The sequence below is a fragment of the Cervus canadensis genome, chromosome 13 (genome assembly GCF_019320065.1).
Source record: "Cervus canadensis isolate Bull #8, Minnesota chromosome 13, ASM1932006v1, whole genome shotgun sequence".
Lineage (NCBI taxonomy): Eukaryota > Metazoa > Chordata > Mammalia > Artiodactyla > Cervidae > Cervus > Cervus canadensis.
In genome coordinates this window covers 19,247,289-19,263,614 of record NC_057398.1, presented here as the reverse complement: position 1 = coordinate 19,263,614, position 16,326 = coordinate 19,247,289, and the positions used below count along the sequence as shown (strand labels likewise).

General features: G+C 38.6%; 1 protein-coding gene across 3 annotated transcripts in view; it reads left to right on the top strand.

Moving 5' to 3' along the window:
- Positions 1-16,326, top strand: part of TDRD5 (tudor domain containing 5) — a 103,353-nt gene that overhangs the window by 23,358 nt on the left and 63,669 nt on the right. The window contains exons 1-4 of one of the 3 annotated variants that reach the window (XM_043486145.1): positions 1,086-1,210; positions 1,899-2,136; positions 2,748-3,155; positions 5,047-5,240. In XM_043486145.1, coding sequence (XP_043342080.1) covers positions 1,905-2,136; positions 2,748-3,155; positions 5,047-5,240 — 834 coding nt within the window. In that variant the 5' untranslated portion in view covers positions 1,086-1,210; positions 1,899-1,904. Of the gene's footprint in view, positions 1-1,085; positions 1,211-1,237; positions 1,411-1,898; positions 2,137-2,747; positions 3,156-5,046; positions 5,241-16,326 lie in introns of those variants that run through there. The other 2 variants (XM_043486146.1, XM_043486144.1) reach the window with 2 other exon arrangements.

Genomic DNA, 16,326 nt, shown 5'->3' with positions numbered 1-16,326 from the left:
TTTATTATCCTAAGGACTCAGTGGAACCATTTAATCTGAAAATTTGTGTTTTTCTTCAAATCTGAGACATTTTCTTCTTTCCACATCTCCAACCCTCACCACCATTCTGTTGTTTGTGTAATACCTGTCATTCAGATGTTGGAGTGGTGTCCAGCTGGATCCATTCTTCATGTCTCATCACTTTCCTTTTAGTTCATTGGCTACTTAGCCCTGTCTGTTTTGCTATAAACCAGCCCACAAATCTTTTTTGTATTTTGAGATTACTCAGTATTCTTGGTTCATTGATGGAACATTTTGTTCCTAAGAGCCTTTTTCTTAATGTCGTGGGATTTTAGGTGAAAGTAGATGTGTGCGCTCTGGTTTCTTTGACTCATCCTCAGTTACCTTTTGGTTTTCTTGTTCCTTTAATTAGATTATATATTTTAAGGTAAAAGTCTTCATACTCTGCCTTTCAAGTCTACACCTCTTAAACTACCATTTTCTGGTTTTCAAGGCCCTTATACATCTGGCTCATTCCACCTATCCAGTAAAATACACCCCAGCTTATTTCCTCAAGTACATCCTCCTCTTTAGTTTCCCAACTCTTTCATCTCCAGTGAAGTTCTCCAATCATTCGGGAAGCCCTCGTTGCCCCACCCATTCCGCTCTGCGGGAAGTTGCATCTATCTAGCTCCGCAGCAGTGCTTCTCCACCAAGCATCAGAATTGCCTGAAATTTCCTCCAATAGACCCAGACCTGCTAGAATCAGAGTATCTGCTGATCAGACCCGAGCATCTTTTTCACTTCTTAAAGTAGCCCCACGGGTGATTGAGAGGCACACCTAGGCTAAGAACCTCGCAGCCTCCTTCTCCTCCGGCTGAGAGGTGTCTGGAGGGGTTCTTGTGCGCGCTGCCTCACCTCGTGTCTCCCAAGCACGTCGCAAGAAGTAGGCGCCGGCCACCCCAGAAGGCTGCCTGGGAGGGGACCTAGGCCGCCCCAGGACTGGGACCGAACCCAGGCCAGATCCCGGAGCCACCAGTCCTACCTAACCGTCCCACCGGCCGTGAGCCCTCGGGGCCGGAACGCGGCGCCGGGAGAGCACCTCGCGGGCCCTCAGGCACTAGTGCGCAGGCGCGCAGGCCGCCTCCCAGCTGCCGGTCGGTGGCTGCTAGTTCGTGTGCGCGCTTGACGTTGCCAGGCCCGCAACGGCAGCGCCAGCGCCAGCGCCAGGGTGAGGGGCGGCCGGCAGGGTCGGGCCGCTGAAGGGTGCTCCGCCTGCCTCCCGCCCGCCTACCTCTTTTCCCCAGGGCCGTAGGCTTTGGGGGATAGGGTGGGGAGGGGTGAACACCCCGCGCCCAAGCCGAGCGCAGTTGGTAGAGCTCGGGCAACGACCAGGTGGTTGACTTGGAAGACGACGCGGGGAGCCTCTCCGTAGGTTTGGGCTCTGGAGAAAGTCTGCCCATCCGAGCGTGATTCCGCGGAGCCCAGTCCTCGCACTGCGGAAGAAGGCGTACTGCGTTTGCCTCCTTCCCAGTCCTGGTTCCCGAATGGCGGGCCAGAGAGAATCTGATACTAAGTCTACAGTGTAGAGTGGGATCCGGGACAAGCAGAGTTAAGGCTTCACCCAAAAAACGAGCCAGGAACTTAAACTTTTCACACGTTAGGTCGCGGCAGGGATTTCTCGAGGCACACTTAGGTTAATCATCACAGTTTGGGATTTAGACTTTGAATTATGTAGGAGCTTTCCCAAACCCAAGTTTCAGAGCACCCTCGTGGTACTGTCTCTGCCTCATTTTACCTTTAAAATGCGCATCAGTTGTTTATATTCCACTTTGGGCCATTTTAAACTTTTTATTATTTTTCCTCTTGGGTTTGCCTGCTTTTCCTCATGAGCAGTGTTTCTGTCTTAAATCTTGTAGGGTGCAATGTCTGAACAAGAGCGTATACAGGAATGCCTGAGGAAGGAAATAAGGTCACTTCTCATTTCCACCAAAGATGGTTTGACCCCACAGGAGTTGGAAAAGGAGTACCTTTTGATGGTTGGCAACCATTTACCGCTCGGAATCCTTGGGTATCGGTCCGCCATGGAGCTGGTGTTGGATATGCCTGATGTTGTCAGTGTCTGCCCCTGTGGGGATGGCACTGTAATACTGAAAGGTAGGTTTAAGATTTGGAGGTCTATGAACTTTGTAATAATAATCACTTGGTAAAGAATTGTTCTAGCTCTACAAGTATCCTGCATTCCAGGCAGGGGATTTTACTTTCTTGAGGGAGAAGAGAGATCATAGGCACCTTTGAGGTTGTGGGCAGAGTTAGATCTTTAGCATAGTCAGGAAACCCTCCCCAGAATGCTCTGCTTTCACAAAAACTACGTTTTTCATATGATTTAATGTTTTAACATATGCCAGGAGAAACTTAACAAGGGGACTTTTTAATTATGGAATCTTGTTCTAAATTTCATGAAGCACAAAAACATTGTAGGGAAGTTTATTGTTCATCTCTAGAGTTTCAGATCTTTCAGGAGTTAATTAGCAGCAGTGTTAACAAGTTGGGTTCCACTGTTCTCCATCCTCCAGTAGAGAAGCTAACAAGTTGTATAAAATGCAAGAAATGGAGTAACCAGGGATTCACGTTTCTTGTGCCACCCAGATACACAGCTCCTTGGAGAGCAAAAAATTGTATAACCACAGGTGCAAAGAATGAAGAAGGGAGTCAGTTTTCACCTAAATATGATTTCTTTTTTTTTTTTCTTCTTCACACCTCCTTAGCCATCCCAGATGAGTCCACCAAAGGAATAGCAAATTTAGTTGCAAAACAGAAGAGCAACCATAAGGTTCGAAACTCCGTGCAGAAGGGAAGGGCCAGTGTTTGCTCTGGTCCCAGCTCTCGCCGGCGAGTACCTTACCGAGGAAGGGTGTCCCCTATTCTTCCAGCTGTTGTGAAGAGTGAGTTGAAAGACCTCTTGGCGTTATCTCCTGTTCTCCTTTCTGATTTTGAAAAGGCATTTGCCAATCGATTTGGACGATCATTCCAGTATGTGCAGTATGGCTTCCTTTCTATGTTCGAAGTGCTGAATGCCGCTTCAGATGTTATTTCTGTGGAGCAGACCAGAGCAGGTTCTTTGTTGACGCTGAAGAAGAGTGTATCAGAGGAAAAGCAGAGAGGATGGCCTGCAGGTAAGCACATTAGTAAAGGTAACTGTATTGCAGATCAGCAGATTTTGGAGCTGTTGTGGTACATATGTGTAGGTATGTATGCATGTAATGACTAAGCTCCAGTTTGTTGAAGTTGAATCGTGGCTCTACCACTTGCTAGCTGTGTGATCTCAGGTGAGTTAAAATGGCTAAGCCCTTAGTCCCCTCATCTCTATAATAGGAATAATAATACTTGGCTGTTGGAGTCATGCTGAGGATTAAATGAGACAAGATCTGTAAAGTGCCTGGCATTTAGTAAGCCCACAGTAAGTGGTAGCTACTATTATGAAAACATAAGATCAGCCCTCTCTGGAGTGCTGTAAATGAACATCAGTTCTGTGTATTCAGGTAAAGAAGATATAGCATAGAAAATGAAAAGTTTAAAAAATAATACTGATCTGTGGCATTTGCTATCTGATCTTGGCTATCACTGAATCTTTCATACCCTAGCAGGCATTGTACTAATTTATGTAGTGTAGTAATAACCACCTTATCTGTATAGCATTTTACCTTGGATTCTCATACTATAGACAGGTTGGCTGAGTAACTGTCTTACAGATCAGAAAGTCAAAACTCAAGAAAGTTGAGTGACTTTTCAAAAATTTCATGGCTAACAGCTAAAGTTAGGTACTGAACTCATTACTGCTAATTCAGTGCTTTGCCTCCCCAATTACTGTCTTTCTTAAAAGCTCAGAAGACTAATATGGTTATTGATATACTGTCTCTCTAGACCCTTGACAGTATAGAATCCATTCACTGCCTATTTGGGGAACTCTATGTCCATTTCAGTGATTTTTCTTTTTCTCAAAAATCTGTATTTTTAGATTAATACAGAAAAATCATGAGACTATCACACATTTACAAACCAATATTTAAATTGTGATGGGAAGTGTAATTTGACAAGGATATGGTAGGGGGTTTACAGTCAAGGAAGACTATGGGGCCACTGAGTGTTTTGAGTCTAAACCTCAACAGCATCATTATTCTTTTTTTTTTTAATTTTTGGCTGTGCCATGCCACTTGTGGGATCTCTGTTTCATGACCAGGAATGGAACCCAGACCACAGCTGTGAGGAGTGCTGAATCCTAACTACTAGGCCACCTGGGAACTCCCTGTGTCAGTATTCTTGAGGTGCTCAAACTTTGGGAGAGTAACTCATGCTATTCAACTTATATGAGGTTGAGTTGTATAAAGCAGTTTGACAATTTATTGAGTTGTAGGGGGTGGACATTACTTCCCAGTGATTGAATTGTTGATTTTCTCCACCCATAGTCTGTTATTCCTCATCAGGTTATCTTGGAAGTAATTTCCTCTTGTCAGCTTGATCTTAGGGTAAAGAAAGAGCTAGGCCTTGCTGGGGTTCAGTTATCTTTCATGTTTTTTAACAATAAACCTTTCTCCTGTAGTGCTTCCTTACCTATTAACCTTGAAGAAAAGAATCTATACTCTAGGATAATATTCTTTATTCTGTAGCTTTTCATTCTCCACCTCTCCCCCCATACCACTAGATGGTTATCCAGTTTGAAAAGCATGATTCAAGCAGATTATTTATTTGAAGACTTAATGGTTTCCTAAATAAGATACAGCTTTTTTGATTTTTACCTACTGAGTCCTGGCTGTTTGTAATGATTTTCAGGTGTCCTTAAGTAGAGTTTTAGAAACCCCCAATCTTTCAGTAACACATTTATTATCTCTTGTTTTTTCTTCTGTAGATGACTAATCATTTCCATTGTATGTAAATTTTATTGGCTTTACATGAAAATGCAAGCTGACTTTTTAGTTCTAAGGGCCTAACCTCTATATATAGCCACCAGAAGGTAAACTAGAAATTGGTAGTGACAATTTTTCTCTCCTCTTCTTTTATTCACAAAAGGTAAGATTTTCACCCAACCTTTTAGAATGAAGCAACAAGGGTCATGTCCCATAGGCTTCCCAGTAGCAAAGGCATGCTTTTCACAACCTGCTTCAAACATGGAACCACCGAAGCAAATACTGGGCATGGAAAGGAATACTAGATCAAATGTAATGGAGACTTCAAGGCTGAATCAGAGTGAAAAATTAAACCAGGTAAGATGTCCAAGTTTGGAGCTATAAATATACCAAAACTGTGTTTAAATTCAGTGGTTATTTCTTAACTCTCATAGAAAAATTGCCCTTCTGAAATTCAAGTCATTCACTTATTTCATATTTAACTTAAGCATTTTCTGTGGTTTAGTAAGAAGTGAGACCTGGCCGTGAGAAAAGAGTACAATTTTATCAACTCCTTGGTTTCTACTGTTTTCTGCAGATGACTCCCAAATCTGTATCTCTAGTTCCAGCTTCTCATCAGAGTTATAGAGCATATTTGCAACTTACCTCATGAGTATCTTCACCTGAATGCTGGCCCTGACACTGCAGTCCTGGTATTTTTATGTGACTGTAATGCTGAAGGACTTTGAGTTAAAACTATTAGACTAGAACCAATAAAAACCTGGTTAAGTTTGCAAGATGAACAAGTAGAGCTCAAAATAAGGTCATGGGAATTAAAGACATAAAAGTGCTTTATTTCTACATGTAACTGTCCAGTTTTCCCAGCACCATTTGTTGAAGAGAGTATCTTTCCAGCACTATGTAGTCTTTCCTCTTTTGTCATAGGTTAATTATCCATAGTTGCATGGGCTTATTTCTGGGTTTTCTATCCTGTTCCATTGAGCTATATTTCTATTAATATTTTTGTGCCAGTACCATACTGTTTTGATGATTGTAGTTTTGTAGTATAGTCTGAAGTCAAGGAACCTGATTCCTCCAGCTACATTTTTCTTTCTTTATATTTACTTTGGCTATTTGAGGTCTTTTGTGTCTCTATACAAATTTTGAGATTTTTTTTTGGTTCTAGTTCTGTGAAAAATGCCATTAGTAATTTGATAGGGATTGTATTGAATCTGTAGATTGCCTTGGATATTATGGTCATTTTGACAATGTTGATTCTTGCACTCCATGAACGTGGTGTATTTTTCCACTTGTTTGTATCATCTTTTATTTCTTTTATCAGCATCTTATAGTTTTTGGAGTACAGATCTTTGGTCTCCTTAGGTAGATTTATTCCTAGGTATTTTATTCTTTTTCATGCAGTGGTCAGTGGAATTGTTTCTTGAATTTCTCTTTCTGATCTTTTGTTGTTAGTGTATAGAAATGCAATAGATTTCTGTGTATTAATTTTGTAACCTGCAACTTTACTGAATTCATTGATGAGTTCTGGTAGTTTTCTGGTAGATCTTTAGAATCTTCTATGTATAGTGTCATGTCATCTGCAAACAGTAACCATTTAACTTCTTCTTCCCCAATTTGGATTCCCTTTACTTCTTTTTCTTCTCTGATTGCTGTAACTAGGACTTCCAAAACTATGTTGACTAAAAGTGGTAAGGGTGGACATTCTGGTCTTGTTCCTGATCTTAGAGGGAATGCTTTCAGCTTTTTACCATTAAGTATAATGCTAACTGTAGGTTTGTCATATATTGCCTTTATTATGTTGAGGTATGTTCCCTCTGTGCCCACTTTCTGAAAAGTTTCTATCATAAATGGGTGCTGAATTTTTGTCATTTATACAATGGAATAACACTCAGCCATTAGAAAGAATGAAATAATGCCATTTGCAGCAACATGTATGGATATAGAGAGTGTCATATTGAGTAAAGTAAGTCAGAGAAGTATTGTATGACATCCCTTATATGTAGAATCTAAAAAGAAATGATACAAATGAACTTAATACAAAACAGAAACAGACAGACTGAGCTTATGGTTGCCAGGAGGGAAGAATGGGGTAAAAGATACTTAGGGAATTTGGGATGGGCATGTACACACTGCTGTATTTAAAATAGATAGCCAACAAGGTCCTACTGTATATCATATGAAACTCTTTTTTTAATGTTATATGGCAGCGTGGATGGAAGGGGAGTTTGGGGGACAATGGATACATGTAATGTGTATAACTGAGTCCCTTCACTGTTCACCTGAAACTATCACATTATTTGTTAATTTGCTATACCCCAATACAAAATAAAAAGTTTTTAAAAAGTCCTTTTTTCTATAACTTTAAAAAATTAGCTTTAGTATAACTTAATTTACATATAGTAAAATCTGTCCGTTGAAAATGTACAGCTTGAGTTTTAACATATGTATCTACATGTGTAATTGCCATCAAAGTCAAGAAACAGCATTTCAGTCTTCCCCCCAGAATTCCTTCATGCCACTTTGTAGTTGATCTCTTTCCCAAACTACACCTATAGACAACCAATACTTACTATAATTTTGACTTTCCAAGAGTTTCATATGAATGGAATTAAATAATGCTTAACTTTTTGTGTCTAGTTTCTTTAACAGGATGCTTTTGAGATTCACCCAATATGTATCAGTAGTTTGTTCCTCTTGTTGAGTATTGTTTCTCTGTACTGATATACCTCAATTTATTTTATATTCATCATTAGATAATATTTGGATTGTTTCCTGTTTGGGGTATCATGAATAAAGCTGCTATGAACATTTGCTTATGCTTTGTGTGAACATTGACTTCATTTCTCTTGGGTCAGTACCTAAAAGTTAGATTGTTGAGTCAAACAGTAAGTTTAACTTTTAAGAAATTACCAAACTCTAAAGTGGCTGTACAGTTTTACTTTGTGAGCTATGTATAAGAGTTCCACTTGCATCTCTGTTAACATTTGGTATTATCAATTTTAAAAACAGTAGCCATTTAAGTGGGTGCATAGTAGTATCTCATTATGGCTTTAACTGAAGTTTCTCTAGTGATGAATAATATTGGGTATATTTGCCCAGTGGCTCAGGGGTAAAGAATCCACCTGCAATGCAGAAGATGCAGAAGACATGGATTCGATCCCAGGGTTGGGAAGATCCCATGGAGGAGGGCAAGGCAACCCAATCCAGTCTTTTTGCTGGGAAAATCCTATAGATAGAGGAGCCTCACCTACTACAGTCCATGGGGTCGCAAAGAGTTGGACACAATTGAAGTAACTGAGCATGCATACACCATTTGTATATCTCCTTGGAGGTGTCTATTCATATCTTTTGCTCACTCTTAAAAATCAAATTTTCTTAGTATTGTGTTGGAAGACACTGATTTTATAAGAAATATATATTTGGTCTTCAACCTTTTCTGGCACAGATCTCCTAAAACGTTTGAAAATTCCTAAGTAAAGAGAGCAATAAAGGTGGCTTTTGTTATTTTGATGAGGTGACTTTTGGAAAGCACCTAAGAATTGCTAATTCTTAGTTAGGTTCAACCTAACTCCATTAGGTTGCTAATGGAGTCAACTGTGTAATTGGAAGGTTGAAACTCTTCAGTCCCGCTCTAAACCTCCTAGGAGGGTAGAAGAGTTGAAAATTAATTTCATTCATAGCCAATGGTTATTCAGTCATGCTGATGTAACCATGACTCCATGAAAACCCCAAAGGGTTTGGAAAGCTTCTGGGTTGGTGAACATGTACAGATTTGGGGAGAGTGGCATGCCAGGAAAAGGTGTGAAAATTCTGCACTCCTTCCCACATACCTTGCCCTCTGTATCTCTTCCATTTGACTTTTCTTGAGTTATATCTTTTTATTTATTTTTTATTCATTAACAAAACTTATATAATTGACATATAACATTATATTAGCTTCATACAATAGGATTAAAACAAGATTAGATATATGTATGCATTGTGAAATGATCACAATAAGTGTACTAAACATCCATCACCACAGAGTTACAAATTTTTTTTCTTGTGGTGAGGACTTTTAAGATTTACTCTCAGCAACTTTTAATTATAGAATGCAGTATTATTAATATACAGTTAATATCTATGGGTGTGTGTGTATATTTATATATAAAAGAAATACCATGCTGTACATTACATCCCCAAGACTAGTTAGTTTATAACTGGAAGTTTGTACTTTTTGAGCACCTTTACCTCTTGCCCATCCCCTGCATGCTGCCTCTGGTAACCACCCATCTATTCTCTGTTTCTGTGAGTTTGGTTTTCTTTATTGTTGTTTTTGTTGAACAGATTTCACATGTAAGTAAGACCATGCAGTATTTGTCTGACTTGTTTTACTTAGCATAATGCCCTCAAGGTTCATTCATTGTTATTACAAATTGTGGGATTTCCTCCTTGCTTTATGGCTGATACACATATTCCACAACTTCTTTATCCATTGTCTGTCAATGAACACTTAAGTTGTTTGTGTAAATGCTGCAGTCAATATGGGTGTGCAGATATCTTTTTGAGTTGGTGTTTTTGTTTCCTTCAGATAAATACCGAGAGGTTGCTGGATGATATATATGGTGCTTCTTTATACCATTTTGTATGGTATCTGCACCAATTTACATTCCCACCAACAGTGCACAAGGATTACTTTTTCTCTACATCTTTATCAGCATTTGTTATTTCTAGTCTTTTTGATAATAGTCATTCTACCAGGTGTTAGGTGATATTTCATTGTGGTTTGGTTTGCATTTCCTGTGTTAGTCTCTCAGTCATGTCCAACTCTGTGACCCCATGGACTGTAGCCTGCTAGGCTCCTCTGTCCATGGAATTCTCCAGTTGAGAATACTGGAGTGGGTAGCCATTACCTTCTCTAAGGGATCTTCCCAACCCAGGGATCAAACCCAGGTCTCCTGCATTGCAGGCAGATTATTTACCATGTGAGCCACCAGGGAAGATGATTGTTTGTATCAAGCAGTCCCTTTTCATTTACCTGTTGGCTGTCTGTGTATTTGGGGGGGAAATGTCTATTCAGATCCTCTGCTTATTTTTTTAGTTGAAATTTTAGGGTTTTTTTTTTTTTTTGATGGTGAGTTGTGGAAGTTCTTTTATATATTTTGAGCATTAATACCTTATCAAATATAAGATCTGCACATATTTTCTCTCATTCATTTTTTGATAGTCTTTTTTGTGCTATAGGTTTTTAGTTTGATGTATTCCTCCTTGTTTATTTCTGCCTTTGCTGCCTTTCCTTTCAGTGTCAAATCCAAAAAGTCATTTCTAAGACTGAGGACAAGGAGCGTATCACCTAAGTTTTCTTCCAGGATTTTTATGGTTTCTGATCTTATGTTCAGATTTTTAATTCACCTTGAATTACTTTTTGTGTGTGGTGTGGAGTTATACCCTTTTATTGTTGTCATTGTTTAGTTGCTAACTCGTGTCCAACTTCCCTGTGTCCTCCATGGACTGTAGCCCTCTTGGCTCCTATGTCCATGGGATTCTTCAGGCAGGAATACTGTAATGGGTTGTCATTTCTTTCTCCAATATCTTTTTATAATAAACCAGTAATCTAGTAATTGAAATGTTTCTCTGAGTTCTGTGACCCATTATAGCAAATTAAATTGAACCCAAGGAGAGGGTTATGGAAACCTGCTTTATAGCCACCGCTCAGGTGGCAACCTGGACTTGGAATTGTCATCTAAAGTCAGAGGATGCCATGGGTGTTCAGTCTTATAGAACTTGGCCACGGAATCTGAATGCTATCTCCAGTGTCAGAATTGAGTTGAATTCTAGGATACATAGCAAATAATAAGTCATTAGCAAAAAAGCATAAAGCAATGTATACATTAAAATGATGTATAACATAGCCACATTTATTTAAGAATGTACTCCAATATCAAATAGCAAAATTCAACAATGGAAAACTGCAATTAATTTTGCACCAACCTAATATATTTGGGTAGAGTGTTCTATAAATGTCAGTAAAGTTGGTTATAGTATCATTTAGGAATTCTTTATTTTTACTGATGTTTTCCTAGTTTTTCCTTTAATTGCTGCAGGATCAGTGTCGAAATATTTAAATATAGTTGTGGATTTGTTTATTTTACCTTTTCAGTTCAGTTCAGTCGCTCAGTCGTGTCCGACTGCGACCCCATGAATCGCAGCACGCCAGGCCTCCCTGTCCATCACCAATTCCTGGAGTCTACCCAAACCCATGCCATTTTGCCTTTTAGCCTTAGATATAAATCTCTGTTTGGAAAATAAAAATAAAAACAAAAATAAATCTCTGCTCGGTGCATATATATTGAGTTGGCCAAAAAGTTTGTTCCATAACATCTTATGGAATAACTTGAATGAACTATTTTAGTCAGTCCAGTAATTAGGATTTATGCGTGTCCTGATGAATTGCTGTTTATCATTATGAAATACCCCTTTTTATTGCTCACAATATTCCTTGTTTTGAAGTTTACTTTGTTTTATATTACCATAGTGATATTAGCATTCTTTAGATGTTAACACTGTGTGTTTTTATATACTTTTATTTTTAACATACTTTTTTATATTTCAAATGTGTTTCCTTAAGACAGTGTATGGTTGTCTTGCTTTATTATTTACTCTGTTAGTCTCTGTCATTTAATGAGCATGTTTATACCATGTATATTTAGTTTTTTAAAAATGATTTTTGTGTTTTAAATCTAATTTTTACAGGTTTTTCCCTATTTTTTCTTTTGGATTAATTTTTAAAATTAAAAATTTTAGAGCAGTTTTAAGTTCACAGCAAACTTGAACAGAAAATACAGGGAGTCCCCATATTTTCCCTGCCCCTACATTCAGGCAGCGTCTCTCACTATACCATGAGCATCCTGCAATAGAGTGATACCTTTGTTACAGTTGAACCTTTACTGACACACCATAATCACCCAAAGTCTATAGTTTATATTAGGGTTCACTCCTGATACTGTAAATTCTGTGGATTTTGACAAATGTGTAATGACATATATCCACCATTGTAATACCACACTGTATAGTTTCACTACCCCTCACATTCTCTGTGCTCTTATCAGCTCTTCTCTTCCTCCTTTCTAGCCCATAGCAACCACTGATCTTTTTGCTGTTTGTATAGTTCTGCCTTTTCCAGAATGTAATATAGTTGGAATCATACAGTATGTTGCCTTTTTTTTTTTTTTTTTTAGCCTCCGTTTTACTCCAGTTTCAGAAATGCCTGAGCCTGTGGTGTGAAGAGGGTTCTGCTTTGGGAGAGGGTTTTTCCCCTGTAGATTTCGGCATCAGTTTGCTAAATTTACTGATATTTTGGAAGATGAGCTCAAAAAAGTAAAATGCTATAATATCAGTCTAATTGGAGCCATTCAGCAAGAATCCACATTTTGTAAAAGGGGTCTGGATAATCCTCAGTGATGAAGAAATTTAGATCATTTTTAGAAATATTTGCATTTGAAATCCAAATATATTTTAACTTAAGTGTAGTCTCTGCATCTGATCTCAGTTCTGCCAGGGTGTCATCTTGGACAGGTGTTGTGATTTCTCACAAACTTCTTTCTCATCTGTAATGTGGGAATAACTTCTGTCTAATAAAGCTTGTGTGAGGATTAAATGATGAGAACATGTATATGAAGCGTTAGTGTATGCAGAGTACTGAGTGGAGGGAAGCCATTATCTACCAAGAATCTTGAACTTAGGTTTTTTTTTTTTTTGATATGAATCAGCCATAGATTTACACTTATTCCCCATCCCGATCCCCCCTCCCATCTCCCTCTCCACCCGATTCCTCTGGGTCTTCCCAGTGCACCAGGCCCGAGCACTTGTCTCATGCATCCCACCTGGGCTGGTGATCTGTTTCACCATAGATAGTATACATGCTGTTCTTTTGAAACATCCCACCCTCACCTTCTCCCACAGAGTTCAAAAGTCTGTTCTGTATTTCTGTGTCTCTTTTTCTGTTTTGCATATAGGGTTATCGTTACCATCTTTCTAAATTCCATATATATGTGTTAGTATGCTGTAATGTTCTTTATCTTTCTGGCTTACTTCACTCTGTATAAGGGGCTCCAGTTTCATCCATCTCATTAGGACTGGTTCAAATGAATTCTTTTTGAGGCTGAGTAAAATTCCATGGTGTATATGTACCACAGCTTCCTTATCCATTCATCTGCTGATGGGCATCTAGGTTGCTTCCATGTCCTGGCTATTATAAACAGTGCTGCGATGAACATTGGGGTGCATGTGTCTCTTTCAGATCTGGTTTCCTCAGTGTGTATGCCCAGAAGTGGTATTGCTGGGTCATATGGCAGTTCTATTTCCAGTTTTTTAAGGAATCTCCACACTGTTTTCCATAGTGGCTGTACTAGTTTGCATTCCCACCAACAGTGTAAGAGGGTTCCCTTTTCTCCACACCCTCTCCAGCATTTATTGCTTGTAGACTTTTGGATAGCAGCCATCCTGACTGGCGTGTAATGGTACCTCATTGTGGTTTTGATTTGCATTTCTCTGATAATGAGTGATGTGGAGCATCTTTTCATGTGTTTGTTAGCCATCTGTATGTCTTCTTTGGAGAAATGTCTGTTTAGTTCTTTGGCCCATTTTTTGATTGGGTCATTTATTTTTCTGGAATTGAGCTGCAGGAGTTGCTTGTATATTTTTGAGATTAATCCTTTGTCTGTTTCTTCATTTGCTATTATCTTCTCCCAATCTGAGGGCTGTCTTTTCACCTTACTTATAGTTTCTTTTGTAGTGCAAAAGCTTTTAAGTTTCATTAGATCCCATTTGTTTAGTTTTGCTTTTATTTCCAATATTCTGGGAGGTGGGTCATAGAGGATCTTGCTGTGATTTATGTCGGAGAGTGTTTTGCCTATGTTCTCCTCTAGGAGTTTTATAGTTTCTGGTCTTACATTTAGATCTTTAATCCATTTTGAGTTTATTTTTGTGTATGGTGTTAGAAAGTGTTCTAGTTTCATTCTTTTGCAAGTGGTTGACCAGTTTTCAGTATGTTGCCTTTTTATAGCCTTCTTTCATTTAATCATATGCATTTAAAGTTTCTCCATGTGTTTTCATGGCTTCATAGCTCATTTCACTTTAGTGCTGAGTAATAGTCCATTGTGTGCATATATTGTAGTCCATCCATTTACCTCCCAAAGGACAGCTTGTTTGCTTTCAGGTTTTGGTTATGAATAAAGCTGCTGTAAACAATCTGTGTACAGTTTTTTGTGTAGACATAAATTTTCAGCTCCTTTGAGTAAATACCAAGGAGCATGATGGCTTGATTATATGATGAGAGTTTGGTTTAGTTTTGCAAGGAACTGCCAAACTGTCTTCCAGAGTGGCTATATCATCTTGCATTCCCACCAACATGAGAGTTCCTCTTGTTCCACATCCCCAACAGCATTTGGTGTTGTCAGTGTTTTGGATTTCGATCATTCTACTAGATGTATTGGAGAAGGAAATAGCGACTGACTCCAGTATTCTTGCCTGGAGAATCCCATGGACAGAGGAGCATGGTGGCCTGCAGTCCATGAGTTGCAAAGAGTCGGACACAACTGAGCAACTAATACACACTAGCTGTATGGTGATACCTCACGGTTGTTTTAGCTTACACTTCTCTAATGACATTATGCTGAACATCTTTTAATATGCTTACTTTGCTGTCTATATATCTTTTTTTTTTTTTGTCTATATATCTTCTGTGGTGAAATGTCTGTTCAGATCTTTTGCCCTGCTTTTAATTAGGTGGTTTTCTTATTGTTGAGTTTTAATGGTTCTTTGTATATTTTGTTTGACAAGTCTTTATCAGTATATCTTTTGTAATTTCTTTTTTTTTTTTTTCAGTTTGTGACTTTTCTTTTCACTGCCTTTATATTCTGTCTTTCACAAAGCAGAAGCTTTTTATGTTAATAAAGTCCAGCTTGTCAGTTATTTTTTTTATAGTGTTGTATCTAAAAAGTCATTGTCATACCCAAGGTCATCTTGATGTTCTCTAATGTTATTATCTAGGAATTTTAATAGTCTGTATTTTACACTTAGGTCTGTGATCCACATTGGGTTAATTTTTGTGAAGGGTGTAATGTAAGGTCTCTGTCTAGAGTCAAGTTTTTTTTGCGTGTGGCTGTCCAGTTGTTCCAGCACCATTGTTGAAGATTCTCTTTACTCCATTGTATTGCTTTTTCTCTTTGTTGAAGATCAGTTGGCTGTATTTTTGTGGACCTATTTCAGCATTCTTTGTTCCCTTCCATTGTTTTGTTTGTCTATTCTTTTGCCATTACCAAGCTATCTTGATTACTGTACCTTTATAGTAAGTATTGAAGTCAGATGATGTCAGTCCTCCAGTTTTTAAAAAGTATTTGTTTATATTTGGCTGTGCCGAGTCTTAGCTGCAGCACTCAGGATCTTCCATACTTGTTGTGACATGTGGGGTCTTCTGTTTGTAGCAGTGGGATCTTTTTCTTTTTTAAGTTGTGGCACGCAGATTCTTTATATACAAACTCTTTAGTTGTGGCATGAGAACTCTTAGTTGTAGCATGTGGGGTCTCATTGTTCCCCAACCAGGCACTGAACCTGGGCCCCCTGCATTGGGAGTGGGATGTGTTAGCCACTGTTCCACCAGGAAAGTCCAGTCCTCCAAATTTGTTCTTCTCCTTCAATATTGAGTTACTTATCCTGGGTCTTTTGTCTCTCCATATAAGTTCTAGAATCAGTTTGTTGATATCTCCCAAAAAGCCTGCTGGGATTTTGATTGGGATTGGATTGAATCTGTAGATCAAGTTGGGAAGAACTGACCTCTTGATGACATTAAGTCTTCCTGTCCATGAACATGGACATTTCTCCATTTATTTTGTAGTATTAATAGCTCTTTGATATCTTTCATCAGAGTTTTGTATTGTTCTTCATATAATTTGTTAGATTTATACCAAAGTATTTCATTTTGGGTGCACTGACTTAAATGGTCATGTGTTTTTACTTTTGAGTTCCACTTCTTCCTTGCTGGTATATAAGAAAGTGATTAACTTTTGTCTTATTAATGTTGTATTCTGCAACATTGCTATCATTGCATAGTCATTCTAGTTTTTTTTTGTTGACTCTTTGGGATTTCTTTATAGACAAATATGTCATCTTCAAGCAGAGGTAGTTATATTTCTTCCTTCTGAATTATTATACAGTTGACCCTTGTTGAATATTGTGGGGGTTGGGGGCTCCCACCCCTTGCACAGTCAAAAATCTGCATATATCTTTTGACTCCCCCAAAACAACTACTGATAGCCGACCGTTGACCAGAAGTCTGGTAACATAAACAGTTGATTAACATGTTTTGTATATTAAGTGTTATTATATACTGTCTACTTATGATACAGAGCTTCCCTGGCGGCTCCAATGGTAAAGAATCTGCCTGCAATGCAGGAGACCTGGGTTC